General features: G+C 43.8%; 2 protein-coding genes across 2 annotated transcripts in view; one reads left to right on the plus strand and one right to left on the minus strand.

Moving 5' to 3' along the window:
* Window positions 1–15,245, plus strand: part of CFAP44 (cilia and flagella associated protein 44) — an 82,877-nt gene extending 67,632 nt beyond the window's left edge. Inside the window, exons 28-34 of the mRNA XM_040980908.1 lie at window positions 5,002–5,112; window positions 5,677–5,807; window positions 7,928–8,044; window positions 9,165–9,366; window positions 10,412–10,572; window positions 12,062–12,196; window positions 14,720–15,245. Coding sequence (XP_040836842.1) covers window positions 5,002–5,112; window positions 5,677–5,807; window positions 7,928–8,044; window positions 9,165–9,366; window positions 10,412–10,572; window positions 12,062–12,196; window positions 14,720–14,911 — 1,049 coding nt within the window. The 3' untranslated portion in view covers window positions 14,912–15,245. The remainder of the gene's footprint in view (window positions 1–5,001; window positions 5,113–5,676; window positions 5,808–7,927; window positions 8,045–9,164; window positions 9,367–10,411; window positions 10,573–12,061; window positions 12,197–14,719) is intronic.
* A 3,831-nt stretch (window positions 15,246–19,076) lies between these two features.
* Window positions 19,077–19,385, minus strand: part of BOC (BOC cell adhesion associated, oncogene regulated) — a 76,054-nt gene continuing 75,745 nt past the window's right edge. The window contains exon 20 of the mRNA XM_040980476.1: window positions 19,077–19,344. Within this exon, the coding sequence (XP_040836410.1) occupies window positions 19,157–19,344 (188 nt within the window). The 3' untranslated portion in view covers window positions 19,077–19,156. The remainder of the gene's footprint in view (window positions 19,345–19,385) is intronic.

The raw sequence follows: 19,385 nt of genomic DNA on the forward strand, positions 1-19,385 counted from the left end.
GTTAAAGTTACACCTAAAGAATTTCCTTTTTTGATTGATTTTAAATAGTATTAGATGTATCTTACCCAGATACTTGTTGTCAACACCTGACTGGGGTAGTTGTCCAATTCATTCTGTCCTTTATCCTCTGCTACGGTATCAGATGTGCTCTGCAGGACCCAGTGGGCTGCCTTGTCCTTTATGTGTGTCTTAGTATGCTGTCCATGACTCTGAGCCACTGAGGAGACCCAGTTCTGACACATGCATTCCGCAGCAAGTACAGTGGCCTTGTCAGTGGAAGTCCCTCAGAAGTCATTCCTCACCTGCAACATACTCCCTCAGTGGTCCTCCCTCCCACACATTCCCTTGCCCCTCTCCATGGTCAATCCACAGTTCCCAAGCCCAGGAGTGCATGGGATGTGCCAAATGGTGCTCGTGCAGACCAGCCCTATCCCAGCTGGGGACCTGCGGTGCCAAATCCTGCATGTATCTTCAAAAATATTAGAAAGCAAAATTTAAAAAAAATAGAATAGGTGAGCATGCTGGCATACTGGTATAGTTAACACAAATTTGGCATCAACCAAGCCCAAGATGCCTGTCTGCTATTGGCTGCTTTTCTCCCCATCTGTTTTAACACTTGCCTAGGTACAAAGCAACCTAGGCTGCTGCCTACAGCTCGGGTACCCTCATCCATTTATAACAGAATTATGTGAAGCTTTTTTCTTTACATTTATCTGCAAAATATCAGTGTTGTATTTTTGCTTCGTTCATCAGATACAATTAAACACACGCCAAGAAGAAAGCCCATTGTATTTATCTGTATTTTTGTTTGCTGTGTACTTTTTTCTTTCCTGATATTCTAAGATTCCTCCTTTTATCTTTTCCTTCCTGCTTTTGAATGTTGTAGCCCTTACTTTAGGGTAGTCATGTTTCAAAGACCCTGCTTTGGGCTTCTAGATTGCAGCACTTTAGAAATCATTGTGCCTTTTCCTTCTGGCCTTCATGATTTTTTTTTTAAAGCTACAATTAACAGTAATTATATACATGTGGGAACTACAGTTTGATAGTCAATCACATACATTAGCAAAATGGGGTTATCAGCGTTTCCCCTTCTCGGATATTTATCATCAGAGGTCTGAAACTTCTCCCTTCTAATTTATTCTAAAAATATGTAGTACATTTTTATGAACTGTGCAACACTAGGAACTCTTTCATTCTGATTTTGATTATCACCTATTATCCAAAATCCCTATATTCTTCCCTCCCCTGTTTGTTTTTTTGTTGTTGTTGTTTATTTTGTTTTTATCTCCCACACATGAGGCAATATATCCAGTATTTACCTTTCTACATCTGGTCTATTTCACGTAACATTGTGTCTTCCAGTTCCACCCACTTCGTTGCAAATGACAGGATGTTATTCCTCTTTATTGCATATATATATGCACATATATGTTATATTTTCTTTATGCATTCGTTGGATGACTGGCATATGTTGATTCCGTATTTTGGCTGTTGTAAACACTGCTGCAGTAAGCGTGAGCAGGTATTTGTGATACAGTGAATTCATTTCTTCTGGATATATTTAGTTAGCAGTAGGATTGCTGGGTCATAAGGCAATTCTGTTTTATGAAATCTGCCCACTGTTTGCTGTAGTGGCTGTGTTCGTTTGCATTGCTATCAACAGTGTGCAGGAGTTTTCCTTTCTCCACATCGTTGCCAGCATTTGTTATTTTCTCTTTTTTTTTTGATACTAGACTTTCTGACAGGTAAAGAGGTAAGTTCATTGTTGTTTTGATTGGCAATTTCCTGATAGCTAGTGATATTGATCATCTTCATGTTTGTTGGCCATTTGTCATTCTTCTTTTGAGAAATGCCTATTCAAATCTTTCACTCATTTTTAACTGGATTTTTGCTGCTGTTGTTATTGAGGGTTTTTTGTTGTTGTTCCCAGTGTATTCTGAATATTAATCCTTTGCTTGATTAGTAGCTTGCGAATATTCTCTCCCTTTCTGTTAGATGCCTCTTCATTGTACTGGTTATTTCCTCTTCTCTGTAGAAACTTCTAAGTTTGATATAATCCCAGTTTTCTAGTTTTGCTTTTGTTACACTTTGGAATCTTATCCAAGCAAATCGTTGCCTACACTAATGTCTCAAAGTGCCTTCTGTATGTCGTCTCCTAGAAATGCCATGGCTTCAAGACTTCATTTGTGGTTTTGATCCATCTTAATTTTATTTTGTATATGGTGAGAGGTAGGGATGTAATTTCATTAGTTTATATATGTTTATCCATATACAGGCAAGAAATTATAAGGATCAGAACAGAAATAATGAAATTGAAGCTAAAAAAAGATCAACAAAATGAAACGATTGTTTTGAGCCATAGACAAGCTTTTAGGCAGACTAGCAAAGAAGGGGGGAAAACTCAAATAAACCCAAGATGGAAAAGGAAAAGGAGATACTACTGAAATGCAAATGATCATGTGTAACTACTATGAGCAATTATGTGATAATAAATTGGAAAACCTTGAAGAAATGGATAAATTTCTACATATACATAACCTAACTTTACAGGGGTGGGAGGAGAGTGGAGTGTAGGCATCCTTAGAACTTATAGAATAGTAACAATCCCCAAACTGCAGTATGCAATGGGATCCTTACCTAGGTTTCACAGATTGAGTGCCAGTTATTCTGGGCATGGTGGACTGGCAACCACCAACCCTAAGCAGAGGAATGCGGTGAGGGCCCTCTGGTCCCACTAGTGAGACTGGGGACTGTAGCCCTAACAGCCCCAGTTCCAATGCTACAGACCACAAAGGGACTGCCCCTGCTTCCCTCAGGACATGCAGGAGTGATGCTGGGGCAGGTGCCATGACTTCCAGCATCATGCACTAAAAGATGCAGAGGGACTTGCTCAGGTCCTCTAGTTCATGTTTACTGATGCTGGCACCAGGCCCCAGGAAGCAGAGGAGCACTTTTCTAGATCGGGCAGAGAGGGCTAAAGTGTCTTGGGACTTGTGCCCAATAATCCTGCAGCTCTAGGAAGGACCTGTAGTCTTCTCTGGTATGCTGCTGGCTCTGGCTCTGGGGACTTTGGCTAGAGAAGGGACTGTTTGCTGTCCTCTATAACAGAATGAAATTTAGATGTGCATTGACTGCTGCAGCTTGAGCCTGGCTCCTTGGGGGATAGGTATAGGCAATGACTTCCTATTTGGGGGATAAAACAGCTGGTGAAACTTCAGTCATCTGTCTAGAATAGATTTAAAGTCAGTAAGGATGGTGGCATTCTGTAGTCACAGCTGCTGCTCTGTGGTCATGAAAAGGGTTGTGAAGCTTTCAGCTTACCTTTTCCAGGCAAGATGGAGAACACCTCTGCAAGCACACACCTGTGCACATGCACCTAGCTGAGGATCCTGGGTAGCAGTTGTGATGTGCTTTCATTTTGTTGGATTTCTGAGTTGTTTTGCTAATTCTGGTTCCAGTCACTGCCTCGATAATGTTTTCCCTCAATCTCCTGGAAATATTTTCTTGTTCTGGTGCTTCTCTGGGGTTGAAGCAAGGCCAGTGGCCTCTCTCTTTAGCCATCTTGGATCCTCTGGCTTCCATAATTTCTGATGACAAACTCAGTGATATTCAAATGGTTGTGTCCATTATAAGTAAGGGTCATGTTTCTCTTGATAACTTTATTGCTGTTCCTAGACATCTGATTATGATGTATCTTGGTGTAGACTCACTCAGGTGTATCCTGTTTGAGGCTCACACAACTTCTCTAATGTTTAGGCTGATGTCTTGAGCTGAATTTGAGGACTTTTCATCCTCACCCTCTTTCTTTATAGCTTTTGAGATTCTGATGGCAATAAATTTTAGATATTTCATTATAGCTCAGTAGTGTTAATGTCTTGAGTTCTGTGTATATTTTGGATATCTGTTCTTTCTCAGATGGGTAGTTTGCAAACATTTTCTCCCATTCGGGACTGTCTCTTCAACTTCTGATTAATTCCTTTACTGTGTAAGAGTTTGTTAGTTGGATACAGTCCCATTTGGTTTGTTTGGTTGGTTGATTGGTTTTGGTTGTTTGTTGTTTTTCTTTTGTAGCCTGTGCTGAACGGGCTTAGGTCAGAGCTCAGTGTAGGCACTCCTTAGTAAAAGGCAAAAGATTTATGTGATCTGAAGAGAAACCAGAGTTAGGCACTCGTTAGAAAGAGCACCCAAAGAAGCTTCACTCAGGTTTGATCAAAGGGAAGGGTGTTGGTCGACATAACACCCCCACGGGAATTGGTGCAATATCTAGAAATCCAAACATCATGGCACACCATACCAACTAAATGAAGTGCAGGCTATAAAAACATTATTTCAGCTCAGATAGTTTTTCTGTTCTTAGGACCCATTATGATTTAGGAAGCTGGAGGGCCCATTTCACTAAGCACATGTGTGAGGTGGGTTAGAGCACAAGCAGCTTGGCACCCTGCTCTCGGCTCCCTCTAATGGATCTGTTGATACTAACTGCGGCACAGCCTTTGGTAAACATTTGAGTTCATGAGCTGTTATCTGACATTTTAAACTCTTCTGAAACTGAAGAATTTCCTACCTCACCTCTTTGTTAGTTTCCTAGTGACACTGGATGTTACTTTTTAAAAATGAGCTATTCAGAGCCCGGTGCAATAAAATAGCAGTTAAAATCCTTGCCTTGAACATGCCGGGATCCCATATGAGCGCTGGTTCTAATCCCGGCTGCCCTGCTTCCCATCCAGCTCTCTGCCTGTGACCTGGGAAAGCAGTTGAGGATGACCCAAAGTCTTTGACCCTGCAGCCATGAGGGAGACCTAGAGGAAGTTCCTGGCTCCTGACTTTGGATTGGATCAGCTCCTGCCACTTGAGGAGTGAATCATCGGATGGAAGACCTTCTTCTCTGTCTCTCCTCCTCTCTGCATATCTGCCTTTCCAATAAAAATAAATTTTTTAAAATGAGCTATTTAGTTAAGTGCAGAAATTTCTCTCCTAAAAATGTGCTTCTGTCTCCTTAAGATGAAGATGAAGAAAGTGAGGAATCGAGTGAGGAAGAATCCAGCTTGGAGAGTGATGAAGATGAGTCTGGATCGGAAGATGAGGTGTTTGATGATTCCATCTGTCCAACGAGTAAGTGCTACAAAATCATGTACTCCGTGGAGTGTGACTGGAATGGACAATACCAAGTAGGTGCTTTTTGTGTGCCTCAAATCTCCAACAACAAGATATCAGGAAAAAGTGATTAAAATGTAGAAAGTATAGTCCAGTGTATCTCTGGATGCTTTATTATCTGTTTCCTTAGGTGGCCGTTCATGAATGACAGTCATGAATGACAGAATCCTTTCTGTCTTGTGCCAGTTGTGCCTGCTTCCTTCTACTTAGCTTTATTACTTATGGGAAGCATGGTTTATAGCTTGTCATCTGTGTGCCCTGAGTGACATAATGTGCACACAAGGCCCAGCAAAAAGCCTGGCTCCATGCTGCCCGGTGCATCAGCTCTGTTGTCATTACCATCAAGTTTATTAAAACTAGTAGTACTTTCCACCTGAAAAGTGGGAGCCATAAGCATAGTGGAAGCTTGCCCTGGAGGATTGGCAAGTGTACATTATTGATTCTGAAGCTCTAACAGCCACCTTTGTAGTGCTACCATGCTGCACTACTGATGGGGCAACTTAATTTTTGTTCTTTTTTCAGGTTGTGATCCAGCGCTTTTCGAACTGGCTATTCAACTTCGAGAGAAAAGACTGGACATTGAGGAGGCCTTAGTTGAAGAAAAGAAAATTGTTGATAACCTCAAAAAGGAGTATGATGCATTGTCCAAAAAAGTAAGGTGACACCCTCCCATCAAAATATTGCCGTCTCATGACACTACATTGTCAGTGCTCATGCTCAGAAAAGAAGCATTCCCAATGCTCTGTCTGGGTTTTTTTTTCTCAGGAACCATTGCTCTTCTTTTTAGATATATTTTTAAAATATTTTGTTTGTTTCAAAGACAAAGTGACAGAGAATAGAGAGATCTTCTGTCTAATGTGTCATTTCTCAAATGACTCCCACAGCTGGGGCTGAGCCAGTCCAAAGCAGGGAGTCAGGAACTCCATTCGAGTATTCCACATGCATACAGGAGCCTGAATACTTGGGTCATTATCTGCCGCTCCTCAGGCACATTAGCAGGAACCTGGATCAGGATTGGAGCAGCTGGGACTTGAACTGGTGCTTATATGGCATGTGGGTGTCACAGCAGCAGCCTAACCTTAGCCACAATACCAGACCCATTGCCCTTTTCATGATAAGACTTTATCTTAATCATCGGTCTCCACACTTATTTTAGCTGGATAATCCTATAGGTTAAAAAAATGTGGAGCACCAACCACTATAATAAATGTCTGTGGTCATCCCTCCTTATCAGTGGTTTCTCTTTCTTGATTTCAGTTACCTCCGGTGCACTGCTCTCCAAAAATGCTACAGTACAGTATGATATTTTGAGAGAAAGGGACCACATTTGAATAACTTGTTATATTGTGATAATTATTCTTAATCTTACGCTGTGCCTCATTTATAAATTAAACTTGATCATACATCCATATGTATGGGGAAAACATAATATAAAAACAGAATATGTGAATATCTGTGTATGTGTGCATATGCACTTCAATATTGTCTAAGGTTTTAGACGTCTACTAGAGATCTTGGAATGAGTCTCCAGAACATAAGGGGATGTACTGTATGTTTTTATTAAATATGTTAGTGAACTGTTTTATCTCAAGGTGAGCATACCCCTTATAAAATAAATTTCAGATTTCAGAGAGTTTGGAGTTTGGCCTTTTGGATTGGGGATCATCATCCTGTAAAGTCATGTAAATATTTCAGACCTCTCCCGCAAAGTTCCAAAATCTGAAACACTCTCATCCCAGGCACTTCAGATAACGGCTACTCAACCTGCAATACACTTTGCACATTATGGAGCATTCACACAGAAGAAATTTGAAAGAACAAGATACAAGTAAATAGAAGCAGAAGCTATTATTTTCTTTCTGCACCCCATTTGGTTGGCATTCTGGGGTGCACACAGCCCACGGTAGAGATCACTGAGCTGAGCTCTGGAATACTGTGGGCTTAGCCTTCTCTTTGCTCTCTATCCTCTCAGTGCTGTTACCAAGAGCAGCATCACCTAGCAATTCATATTGAAACCTATTGTTGGTATATATTTCTTAAATCTCATGTAAATAAGAAATGACTTGGAAAATTGCCACATTTTTAGGAGGTAAAGAATGTGCTGACGTGGTATAGCAGGCCAGTCCACTACCTACCAACACTAGCATTTCATAAGGGCACCACTTCATGTCCTAGCTGCTCCGTTTCCCTATCCAGCTCCATGCAAATAGCATGGGAAAGCAGTGGAGGATGGAAGTTGCTGGCTTCTGGCTTTGGACCATTGCAACAATTTGATGATTGATTCAGCAGGTGGATGCACTCTCACTGTCTCTCCCTCTCTCTGTAACTCTTAACTTCCCAGTAAAATAAATAAATATTTCTTTAATGTGCATTGGAAATATTGTCATTTTATTGCTTTAAATTGCTCTTTGCTTTAACCAATTTCAGTTCCTATGTCCAAACCAGATTCCCACCATTCTGATAAAGACATTTAGCAGCTGAGGGCCACTTGTCACATAGAAAATAAAAGGGAAGTAAAATGATGTCTTTGGAACAAGTATTCACAAAACCTCCACATAGACTCTGAGGACATATGAATGGTTGGAAACATGGCGTGGATCTTAACTGGGTGAGGAGAAAATAGCATCCATTCCAGGCTGCCACCTGCGAAGATGCATGTCACCTCAGGCTCACATGCAGAACCCACCCCCTCGGGGAGCACTTCCAGTGCCTCTGGAACCACCTTACGTGTGTGCTAATTGAATCTCTCCATTTCACCCGTGGCTTCTTCCAGGTGAAAGTTGTGGCAGCGAATCTGAACACAGCAGAGGAGGCGCTGGAGGCCTATCAGCGAGAGAAACAGCAGCGACTCAACGAGCTGTTGGTGGTGATGCCACTCAAACTCCACCAGGTAATGCAGTGGGGAAGGGAGCCCAGCGCTGAGCAACTCCAGAGCTTCCCGGACGGAGATCCAGGGCTCACCAATGGGGAGACTCGTGCTCCTTTGCTGACAACTCTGCCTGAAGAGTGTTACCGTGACTTCTCTTGTCCGTTATCATATTGTCTGTTTCTCTATGGTCTATCACCATGTTGAAGGTTAAGTATATCTATATCTGGTCTGGAGAGGTCAGGGGTCAATGACTGATGCGTGGAATGAATGACTTAGGGGCTGTAATCTTTAGTCTTGCCCACATACTTTTTGCATACCATCTGTGGACTGAAGGAATGATGCAAGAATGATCTTTACTGAGTATTTAGTCGATAATTGTTCGCTGTCCAGTAGCGATGGATTTGGTTCGCTGAGCCAATAATAACACATATAGACTACTCACTGATGGTCAATAGCTGAAGTTTATTAACAGCATCAGACTTTAAAAAGGTTTTCACATAGGGAATAGGGGAGGGGGGACTTGAACCATTTACATTTCAATAGCAAGAGATTGTCCACCAATGCACAATTTGTTCCTATAGCAAGTTGTTTTCCCCCCCTGGATCTGTTAAACTATTGATTAGGAAATTTCCTCTGTATTCATTCCCACATTAACTGTTCCTGGGACCCTTCCAGAGGAATTGCAACTAGTTCTGGTTCCACGCTGGCAAGGATTCAGGATGTCTTCCTAAATTAACTACATTCTACCCTCATTAACTGAGAGTGCCCAACAGGAAGATATTTCATCTTTTTTTCCCACTTTTTGTTAATCTCCATTCTACTTGAATTGTAACTTATGGTCAATTGAAGAAAAAAATATATATATACACACACACACACATACATACACACACACACACATATAATGTATACACATATCATACTAGGTATGATCTATGTGGGAAGATTTCCTGATTCCAGAGATAAACAGTGTGGCTTCTTATCTGTCAACAGCTTTGAATTTACTTGTCAGAGGCAAGGAGCAAAACAAGGGGCAGAGAAGGAAGTACACCCCTTCGCCTCCCCCTACACTCTGTGACCTTGCATTTAACTTGAATCTTTGTCTATTTTGCTTTGATTTTGATTCATTTTGTCTTTGCAGATAGAGTATATGGTATTTGGAGAAATACCTAGTGATCTTTCTGGCACTTTGGTCTTCTCTAACCACTCTTTGGGGAGGCTGCAGGAACGAATTGTACAACTCCAAGAAGAAAATTCCCAGCAGCAAAAGCTTAACAAAGAATGCCGAGAGAGGCGCAAGCTGCTCATCCGGGAAAAGAGAGAGATGTCCAAAACTATCCACAGTAAGTATCTAAGGCCGCCATTGCCAGTTACATTTATTGGTCAGAGGAGCACATCAAGCGGTTGTCTCCAACTTTGAAAGCAGGGATTACAGATTCACAGCCACTGAGAGAGAAAATAAGGGTATCTTCCCATCTCCTTACTTCCTAGCTCTTCTGATACCATGACAAGGTTAGCTCCTCTCTTAAAAGGAGTAGTCCTTCATCATACAATCTGTTTATCTTTGTGTGTAATCAAATACAGAATAATACAGTACAGAGTTCATGTACCTACTACATGCCTTAAGAAATGAAACACTGAAGATACGATTGACACCCTTCTCTCCCAGATTCTACTCTGGCTCTATGGGCATGGATGAATTTTCAGCTCTTGTTGACATTGCCAGGTTGCACCTGTGTGTTTGAATCAACTTATACCCTGCATGGCAGTGTTGCCCAGATAACAGGTGATATAATAAATGCATGTAATTCTTATCACTTAGAAAAAGGCAATTTTCTTTTTTAAAGATTTATTTTTATTGGAAAGGCAGATATACAGAGAGGAAGATCTTACGTCCAGTGGTTCACTCAAGCGGCCACAATGGCAGGAGCTGAGCCAATCCGAAGCCAGGAGCCAGGAGCTTCTTCCAGGTCTCCCATCTGGGTGCAGAGTCCTAAGGCTTTCAGCCGCCCTCGACTACTTTCCCAGGCCATAAGCAGGGAGCTGGATGGGAAGCGGGACTGCCGGGATTAGAACCAGTGCCCATATGGGATCCCAGCGTGTTCAAGGCAAGGACTTTAACAGCTATGCTATTGCGCTGGGCCCAGAAAAAGGCAATTTTCTATAGTTTCTTCTATTAGTAGTGTTCTTCACATATGCATTTTTAATTCATTTAAAATTGAGGTAAACATAGGAAAAGGTATATGGTAAAACATTATATATACATACATATATACACATACATAATTATATATTATGTATATAATGTATTACAAGGCTTGTTCGTGGTGATGGTCATTTCATAGCAGTGGAAGCTTTGGCTCCTCTGACTGTGAGTTCCTCTCGTAGAAATGGAAGAAACAGTCCGGCAGCTAATGGTCAGCAAGTTTGGCCGTGTCATAGACCTTGAGGCCCTTCAGACCCTTTCTGTGAACACAACTCTTGAGGAATTGAAGATCAGAAAACTTCGAAAGGAGCTATCGAATGCAAAGGAGATGAAGATGTGGGAGGTAAGGAGAGGGCTGGTGATCTTCTGAGGTTGAATCTTGGCAGATGCAAGATTTCAGGTGAGCTGTTTCCTGAAGGCATCTGTGTAGCTGGTGCTAGCCCCGTGGGCCCGAGTTGGCTATCCCTGGGTCCTGGGCCTGTCTCTACTCAACTCTTTGCTAAGTGGGAGGAACTTGTTATCTTGTAGTTAAAACAGCAGCACCAGGTTTTGGGGTTTAATGCAAAAATGCATTTGATACAATTAATGTGTAGGATGCAAAATGACATGAAAGATTACAGAGATACAACTAAACTCTGAAATCATGTACAGACACTCTGTTAGAAACTACTATCCTTTTCAGATCTTGTGCCATTATATAGTTTTTTCCCTATGCTCTTCCAGCTTGAAATTAGAACACAATTCTACCAAGCCTTGTAACAAGGCATAGACTGGTTGACTGGTAGGGTCTTAAAAAATGTTAATGTTCATTTGTATTTCCTAGGACCACAATGATGTAATGCCCTAATTCCATCCTGCTTCAGAGATAGAAGCTGTCATCAACCCCATGAATCATCAGGCTTTCCCTGTTTCCCTATCTTATCTCCTTAGCACATAGGGCAGGAGAGGACATTCCTATTGCCATCTTGCCCAGGAGCCCTGTGTACAAGTGTGCAATGAAGAAGCAAGTTATTTTGATTGCCCATGTCAGTGGAACTAGTCTCTATGTAGGAGATAATATGTTCAATCTAAAATATAGGTTGGAGATCCCAACCAGAAAATTAGAAATCTGAAATGTTTTAAAACTCAAGCATTTTCAGTGTTGATATGCTGCCACTATTAGAAAACTTTATCAGACCTCTGTGACAAATAGCAGTCAAAACACAAGAGCACTAAAAATTTTATGTTGAAGCATCTTCAGGCATGCATATAAAGCACATAGAAACATAAATGAACTTTGAGTTTAGATTTGAGTCCCCTCTGCCAAGATGCATCATTTTGTATATGTAAATATTTCACAATCAAAAATCCAAGACACAGGCTTCATGCATTTTAGATAAGGGATATGCCACCCCGTGATTTGATGGAGCACCAGGAAAACAAAAGAAAGCTAATATGCAGATCCATGGCCAGTCCGGCTTGCTACCCTGCGGGTCCTGGACTGCCCCTGGAGGGAGCAGTCTATGAAATGTTGCTGCATGATCATCATTGCTCCATTTGAGTAGTGAGCACCAGCAATCAGTACCGCATACTAAATAATAACCTCATTTCTCAACAATAGCATGATACCCATATTTGTCTTATTTCTCCTAACGTGCTTTGTTTGGGCATTTAAAAATTATTCTCCCCTTTAATCAAACCAGGCCTGGTGCAGTTGCTTCTGGTTGTGTTCTCCTAATGAGCTTCTGACTGCATTTTCACATGTGCCTACTGCTGATGGTTCTAGGTGCTCATTTTTTCTCAATTTTCCCTTTTATTCATTTACTCCATTTTGCACCTGTCTCTTCTGGTAGGAAAAGATTGCTCAAATGCGGTGGGAACTGATGGTGAAGACCAAAGAGCACACCAAAAAGCTTCATCAGATGAATGATTTATGCATTGAAAAAAAGAAACTTGATTCTCGGTTGAATACACTACAAAACCAGCAGGTATATTCCTTTTCCTCTGATCCTTTGTCAGAATTCAGCAAGTTCTTAACAGTGGCTATCCACAGGAATGTCATGTCCCAGCATTTAAGCAACGTTGGCCACTTTTGGACCACTTCCCTGACACTGGGTCAGTGCTAGCCACATGTGGTTGAACTTACTGAATGTCCGAGAAAAGCACCAGCATCCCTAGGGGATAGGAAGTGACTTCTTGGGCTCCACCTCCAACCTGCCACATCAGAAGTTTTGGGGGAGGAAGTCCAGCAGCCAGTGTATTAGCAAGCTGTCTGGGTGACTGGTGTGTGCTGGAGTTTAAGAATCGCTGTCTATGAAGGCCCAAAGTAAGAGAGAATATAGTATATTAACCCCTGGAGAATGAATAAGGAGATTTGAGAGATTTGTAATTACAGATTAGACTTGAATGGAAGGTGGAAAATTGAGTCTTAGGGGCCCTTTTAAGAAGCTATTTGTTTTAAGAATCAAGGTAGTGTTTGAGAAGATTAACACCAAAACAGGGTCTTTAGAGAACAGTCAGTAAAAATTTGTTCTTTGCTAAGTACAGATGCATTTGAGGTCAGGTAGCAGTTGAATGGGAAAGGGAATTACCAGCATATGTACTGTTACACAGTAGTTATTCCTGTGATAAATCTTTGTGTTTAGTCTCCTTGTATACAGTGTTCTTCCCCCCACCCCCCTCCAAATGGACAAGAAGTCTGAGGGAGGTGTGTGGGTCCTTCTCATCAGGGCTGATGTCCCTGTGATTCTCTCAGATTTTCCTTCAAGGTCACAAGATGGCTCATTCAGCTGTTTCACAGCCGTGTGACAACCTCTTCTGCCCTTGGAGTGCTCACGTTCCATTTTGGGACGTGTGTTCTTGGGTGTGCTCCTCTGTTCCCAATCCCTGCTAATGCACCATTCCCTGACTACTTCGGCTCCTGCCATTTGTGTGGGAGACCCTAGGAGAATTCTGGGCGCTGGGCTTCTGCGTGGCCCGGTCTTGCTGTTGCAAACATTGGGGAGAGTGAATCTGAAGATGCAGCAGTTGCAAGATCTCTCTGTCTTTCTTACCATCTCCTTCTCTCTCTCCCCTTCCCTCTGCCTTTCAAAGAAATAAACTGGCTTTGAAAAGAGCAGAAATGTTCTGCTTATGTCCAAAAGCCATCCCTAGCTGGGAGGCAAAGCCATCACTAGCTAAGGTTAGAGTTCACCTTTCCCAGCCTCTGAAATAAAGTTGAGCAGGGAAGAAGAGGCCAAGTGGGAGTTGGTTAACCTTTGCTTCCTACCAAGGCTTGCCATTGGAAATAGGGGTCATTGTTGGCTGCAGGCAACCTGTTTCTCACCCTACTTGCAGCCTTTAATAATAAAATGCCTTTGGCTACTTAAAGAGTCTGTTTTCTTATCTACTAAACTGAAGTAGCAGCATATAGCCCACAATACTGTGAGGATTAAATGGAAGAGTCTATATAAGGCAACTTGAGCAAGAGTGGGTATGAGGTAAATGTTATGTCCTTCTCATAAGAGATATACTCACGCATTCAAATGTCCTCAGGATTTATTTATGTTTATTTGAAAGCATTACAGAGAGCAAAGGAGAAACAGAACTCTACTATCTGCTGATTCACTCTTTAAATGGTCTCAAAGGCCAGTATTGAGCCAGGATGAAGCCAAGAGCCAGGAGCTTCATTAGGGTCTTCCACATGGGGTGAGGGGTCCAAGAACTTGGGTTATCTTCTGCTGCTTTCCCAAGCACATTATCAGGGTGCTAGATTGGGAGTGGAACAACCAGATCTTGAACCAGCACCCATATGGATTCATGGTACTGCAAGTGATGACTTTACCTGCTGACCACAACACTGACCCCTATACATTCAAATTTTACTGAGAAACTGTGTAAGAAGCACTAGCAGGGTTCCTGATACAATGCTGCGACCTCATCATACTGGGCCCTGTCTCTTAAGAGGCACAGGAACTAGCATGAAAACCAGATATGAGACAAGCATTTAGGCTGTGCTGTATGGTTTTCATTAGTTGGGGTTAAATACAGGTCACATAAATGTCCTGTGGTTCAGTCTGCTCATTACAATGGTGGATACATATAATGGACATATTGATTGGTCAGAGAGCAGGAAATCCTGACCCAGTCTGTGGAACAAAGATGTCTTCCCTCTAAGTGAGGCCTGACATGTGAGCAAGAAGCAGCTGACTCATGGGACAGCAGATGAGCAGGGAGAAAGAGGATTTCCTTAAAAGAACCAAACTTTGCACCTTATAGAAGACATGCCTATGGAACTCGGTCATGACTGCCTTATCACGTTACTTTTCCAGTGAGGATTTGCATTTGGAGTTGTTCCCTAGTCCAAATACAAGTTACTTTCAATGACAAAAATGGGGTAGACAAATGGCTGACTCCTTGAGAGAGGGGCAGACACTGTTTGGCGCGACCAGGAGGCTGGCCCTGCTAACAGAGACATAGGGTCAGGATGCTCCAAATGATGCTTACAGCAGAGCTGGATGTTCTTTCCACAGGGCAACGCCTTCCAGAGGCCCCGCAAAGTGGACATCGTGGCAAGAGAGAGAGCCACCGAACTGATCCACGCCCAGGCCGAAAAGATTTCAGCCTTAAAGCAAGAGATCGCTCTTCTGCGTAACAAAAGTGGCCTTATCCTCCCTCCCATCCCATCTGTGCAAGACACTGACATGAAGCCCATGGACCAGTAAGTGGATGTGCTTTTTTCTCAAGCCCAGCCAGGATGTGCAGTGTAATCTGCCATTGTGTTTATTACCTGCAGCAGGTCCATTAAAGCAACTGAACCTAATTCTCTAAAATCAGGCCAAGTCACAGTTTCAATAATTTTCCTCCCACTGGGTTATTTTTTTAACTGGCAGCAGCACACAAAATCTACTTCTTATCGAGCCAAACCATTGTAGGTGTTTGAAACCTACTAAATTGTATCGTCTAGGGGCGAGAAGGCATCTGCTTTGTATTTTTGTCTGAGGGAATATTTGTCCTTCTGGCATTCTGAATTTTTAGCCATTGGCAATAAACACTATCATTCAGTAATCCACAAGAAAACTTCCTTTCCTCAACCCTTGGATCTTTAGAAAACAAACTTTGTTCTTATTAAACATTCTCTGGAGGACACAACAGAAAAAAACAAACTACCCTGCCAACAATATCAGAGTAAGAAACGCAAATTAAAATTTCAGCTTTGTCAACTCCGCAAAGTAGTTGTTTGCGGGTTCAGGCTTCAGGAAATGCTGACACACACAGCAGTTTGCTCTAGTTGTTCTAGAAACAACAGGCTTCCAGAGTTGCCCGCAGCTGCTCCAAGCCCTCAATTCCGGGTGGAATGAGGATTGTGTTTTGTGACATGGCCAGTTAGGGTACGTTCCTCTGAAGGTCTCTGAAGTTCCACCAGGACTCCAAAGCACTCGCCAGCTTCCCACATCCTAGGCCACGTCTTCAGGTTCACATGAGCCATCTGCCATTGATGCCACCTAACAGGAGGTGACATGGAATTACACCACGCTGAGACAGCCCCTCTCACGAACACGTTTGACCGAGTGTAACCTTTGCACTGACTGCTCTGAAAACTGATGGCCGCAGCCAAGGAGAAATGACTGTGCTGACCAGGAGGGTCTGTTAGCTTAACAGGGGAGTGCTTTAGATCCAGAGCTCTGGGAGTGATTGGAAGGCTATCGCAGAGCGGAAACTTGGGGCTGAGAAAGAAAGATGAGGAAGGCAGCTCCCTGTATTGCACGGATGTAGAGAGCAGTTTAGTTATGTTGACCTTGCAGACAGGATTCCTGCTTTCTGTTAGAATATTCCTAGATATGGCTACTTGGCCTGCTATCTCTGTAAGAGGTGAGAACTTGTTTGCATCTGTCACCAACAATTTCTGATGTGACAGCTTCTCTACCAAGGAGTACTTTTTTTTTTAATTGCTTTCTCACTGTGTCCTCCTTCCATGTGTGTCTCTCAAATATATTTTTTTAAATGTACCCATCCATCCCAGGATATTTACAGCTGTATGAAAAACAGCCCCAAAACTCAGCTCAAAGCACCCAATCCAGGGCTAAGTGGGGTTCCCAGGGTCATGAATCTGTGATCAGCCTGACCAGATGTCTCTAGCACAGGGTGTCATAGAGCCGAAGCCACACTGAGCTGGCTGGAATTGTGGTGGCTCCATGCACCCACACTTTGGTGGCTGCTAGGCACGCACCTCCGGGGTCTTGCTATGTAGGTTTCTCCACAAGGTTGTTCACCATACAACCCTCCCCAGAGCCACTGATCCAAGAGTGAGGTGGGGCAAGGGGGAACAAGAACAAACAGCACATGTCATATAACCTATCGTTATTGTCACTGGGGATCACACAGGCCAACCCTGGTGTGATATGGGGACAGACAAAACATAATGTGTGACCCAGAACAGGCCACCATAGTGACAGCCTTCCTGGAAAGATCGTGAGACCTTGTCACCTTGGCAGTTTTGAGAGCTGGAAGTGACAGGGGAGCTTTTGGGGCCTTGTTTTATTATGTAACAAATGAGGCATTTCGATCTGAGACTCGTTCCTGTTCTGTGATTCCAACTGCAGCAACAATGAATGTCGCCTATGGAAGAGCCACACCAGGGATTCCGTGTATTTTAACCAGGCTTATCATGGTTTTCCCCAATCAAACTAGACTAAATCACTAAGGATTCACTTAACATGCTTGGGATTTGTTTAGTGAATACCTTACTCTGAATTGGACAGGATATCCAAATAGCTTATGTTTCACTTCTACTCCATCTCAGCTGTCATCTTCAGTTTGAGATTGTATGAGCACCTGAGTCTTTGGACGCGTCAGAAGAGCCCCAGGGGGTGCAGGCTGGGCAAGAGGCTGTCAGGATTCCCACCATCATCTTACTGGGCTCACTCGGGAAAACCTCCCTTCAGCTGCTTGCTCTTCAGGGGGCAATGCCAAGTTGGCTATACATTGGGAACCTCATTCCAAGTATCACTGCAGCATCCCCACCTGTCCCAGCTTCAGAGACAGGGAGACTCACCCAAGAATCCTGTCCTGACGTCAGAGCCATCCGCTGGCTCCTGCACCCTGCCAGCTCCTGCTCCTGGGGTCTCATACTTCCCCTCAGTAATTCGCACAGCCTCTGCAGTTTGGACTAAATGGTTACAAAGGTGCTAAAACACTCATGAGCCTGGACCAAAAGTAACACTGAATGTCGATAGCACCGAGCCACTCTGTCTTCGGAGCTGAAATGTAAACGCAACCTCCTGACCATCTCTCTTCCCTGCGAGGAAAATGCAGGCATTCAGCTCCCCTCACCAGCTTCAGAAGGGCTTTTTCTTTGATTGCAATGCCAATGTTGTGTGGAAAAGCAGCAGGTGCCTCACATCTCAATGAAGCTAGCTCAGCGACCATTCAGGAGGAGGACACACAGCAGGCGTTCGTAGAAGACCCCGTGCTGGGAGGTGAGTTGTAGCTCAGACTTGAGGTCTCCCGGAGCAGCCAAGCCAAGCCAAGCCTTGCCCATTCAGGAATGCAAGATGCTGGCCTTCACTGTCAGGTCGTTCTTAAGTCAGCATATCCTGTTTCTTCTCTGCCCTGTTCTACTCCTTCCTTGTCAGCTTTACACTCCTCAGAGCCCTCTAGAGTGTAAAGTGTCACTTTCCCGAACACCCTGGAATGTGGGAGAACTGTCACTAGTATTTGGCTGTTTGTTGGGCTGCCCTACTTTTGGTAGCCAGCAGAGGGTGTGCTCGTTCTGAGCCTGGCCCAGCTGCCAGAGGCCCTAGGATTCTTTTTGAATTTTCTCTGGTTGGAAGCCAGGACCTAGCATGACTCTCAATGAGACTGTCTCAAGTGGCACTTCGTCACTAACTCAATCTCACTGAAATCTAGAAAAGGAATGTCCCCAGCATGAAAACAGCTGAGATGTGTGGAAGGCTTCCATTGCGAACACCAGGCGTCCATCAAGCTGCAATTCTACATATAACAGCGATGGTTCCTTGTTTAGCTGGACAGCAGTGAGCAACTGTTGATTTCAACCTGGTGAGTCAACCACTCCAGCCCGCCTGTGGAAACAACGGCAGCGAACTGTTGACGCAGCGTGTGCTCACGTGCGGCCCAGCACTTCACCAAACTGCACTTCGGAGCAAAGAACTGGATGTGCTACACATGCCTGTGTGAGAATCCAATCTGGTATGTTCCCCCTCAAGTCCTTCCCTGCTTTTCTCGGCCCCTTCCCCAGAACACATAAATCCAAGCACGACTGACAGGATCTAACCACCACCGGACAACATGCTTTCCTGACTTCTCCAGATTTCATCTCTGGATGGATCCGAAATTGTCACAAGTGAGTATTTTCTTCAAATCCTCCCAGACTGAATTCCAACGTCTGCAGCAACTGCTGACTCACGGATGACTAAGTCGAGGGTTATAGGGAAGACTAAACATTTATTTAGAAGTTACAGTGTTTGTTTTTACAGAGCTATGTTGTCACAAATTACTGATTCTGGAAGGTCTGTTAATGCCGCGAGTGCTAGACACGTCTCAGTCTGGTCTCCTGGCACCTTGGCCAAGTGCTGCCTGCAGCGTGGAGCCGGCCTTAGGGTCTGTCTTGGGCCCACAGCAGGCCCAGGAGCCGTCCTTTCGTCCACGCAGCTGTGGGTCCCTGGCTGCCTCCCGGGCACAGGCGGGGGTTTGACGCGGGGGAGTCTGCATTCTGGCTGGCGCTGTGGCTCTGTCTTGGGAGACCCCATTGGGATGTGAGGGTTCATTCCCTTCTCGTACCCCAGTGGGAAGCATTCCTTACATCTCTCCAAATTTATAACAATACACATACACTTATTTACAGGTGCATAAATATATAAATATGACTATAATAGAAAAATAAATACCAGGTTTTCTCTCTTTAAAAAAACAACAAATACATAGTCTCTCTGGGCCACGTGGGCTCCTGCCTACATGGTGGGGGGCGGCGTCTCCAAAGTCACGTGCACGGGTGGGCTGGCGGGCCGCCGCATCCCAGGGTCCTGTCCTAAGAAGGCTGCCGAGGGGTGCTGGGGACACCAGTCTCCTCCAGCCACTTGGCAGGCGTTGGGACCGTCCACCTCTTCAACAGGGACGAGGCCCAAACAGCACGGGGGCCCTGTGTGGGAGAGCAAACAGGGAGCATTAGCTCACAGGTAG

Source organism: Ochotona curzoniae, unplaced genomic scaffold (genome assembly GCF_017591425.1).
Source record: "Ochotona curzoniae isolate NIBS_2020 unplaced genomic scaffold, NIBS_Ocur_1.0 contig_3498, whole genome shotgun sequence".
NCBI lineage: Eukaryota > Metazoa > Chordata > Mammalia > Lagomorpha > Ochotonidae > Ochotona > Ochotona curzoniae.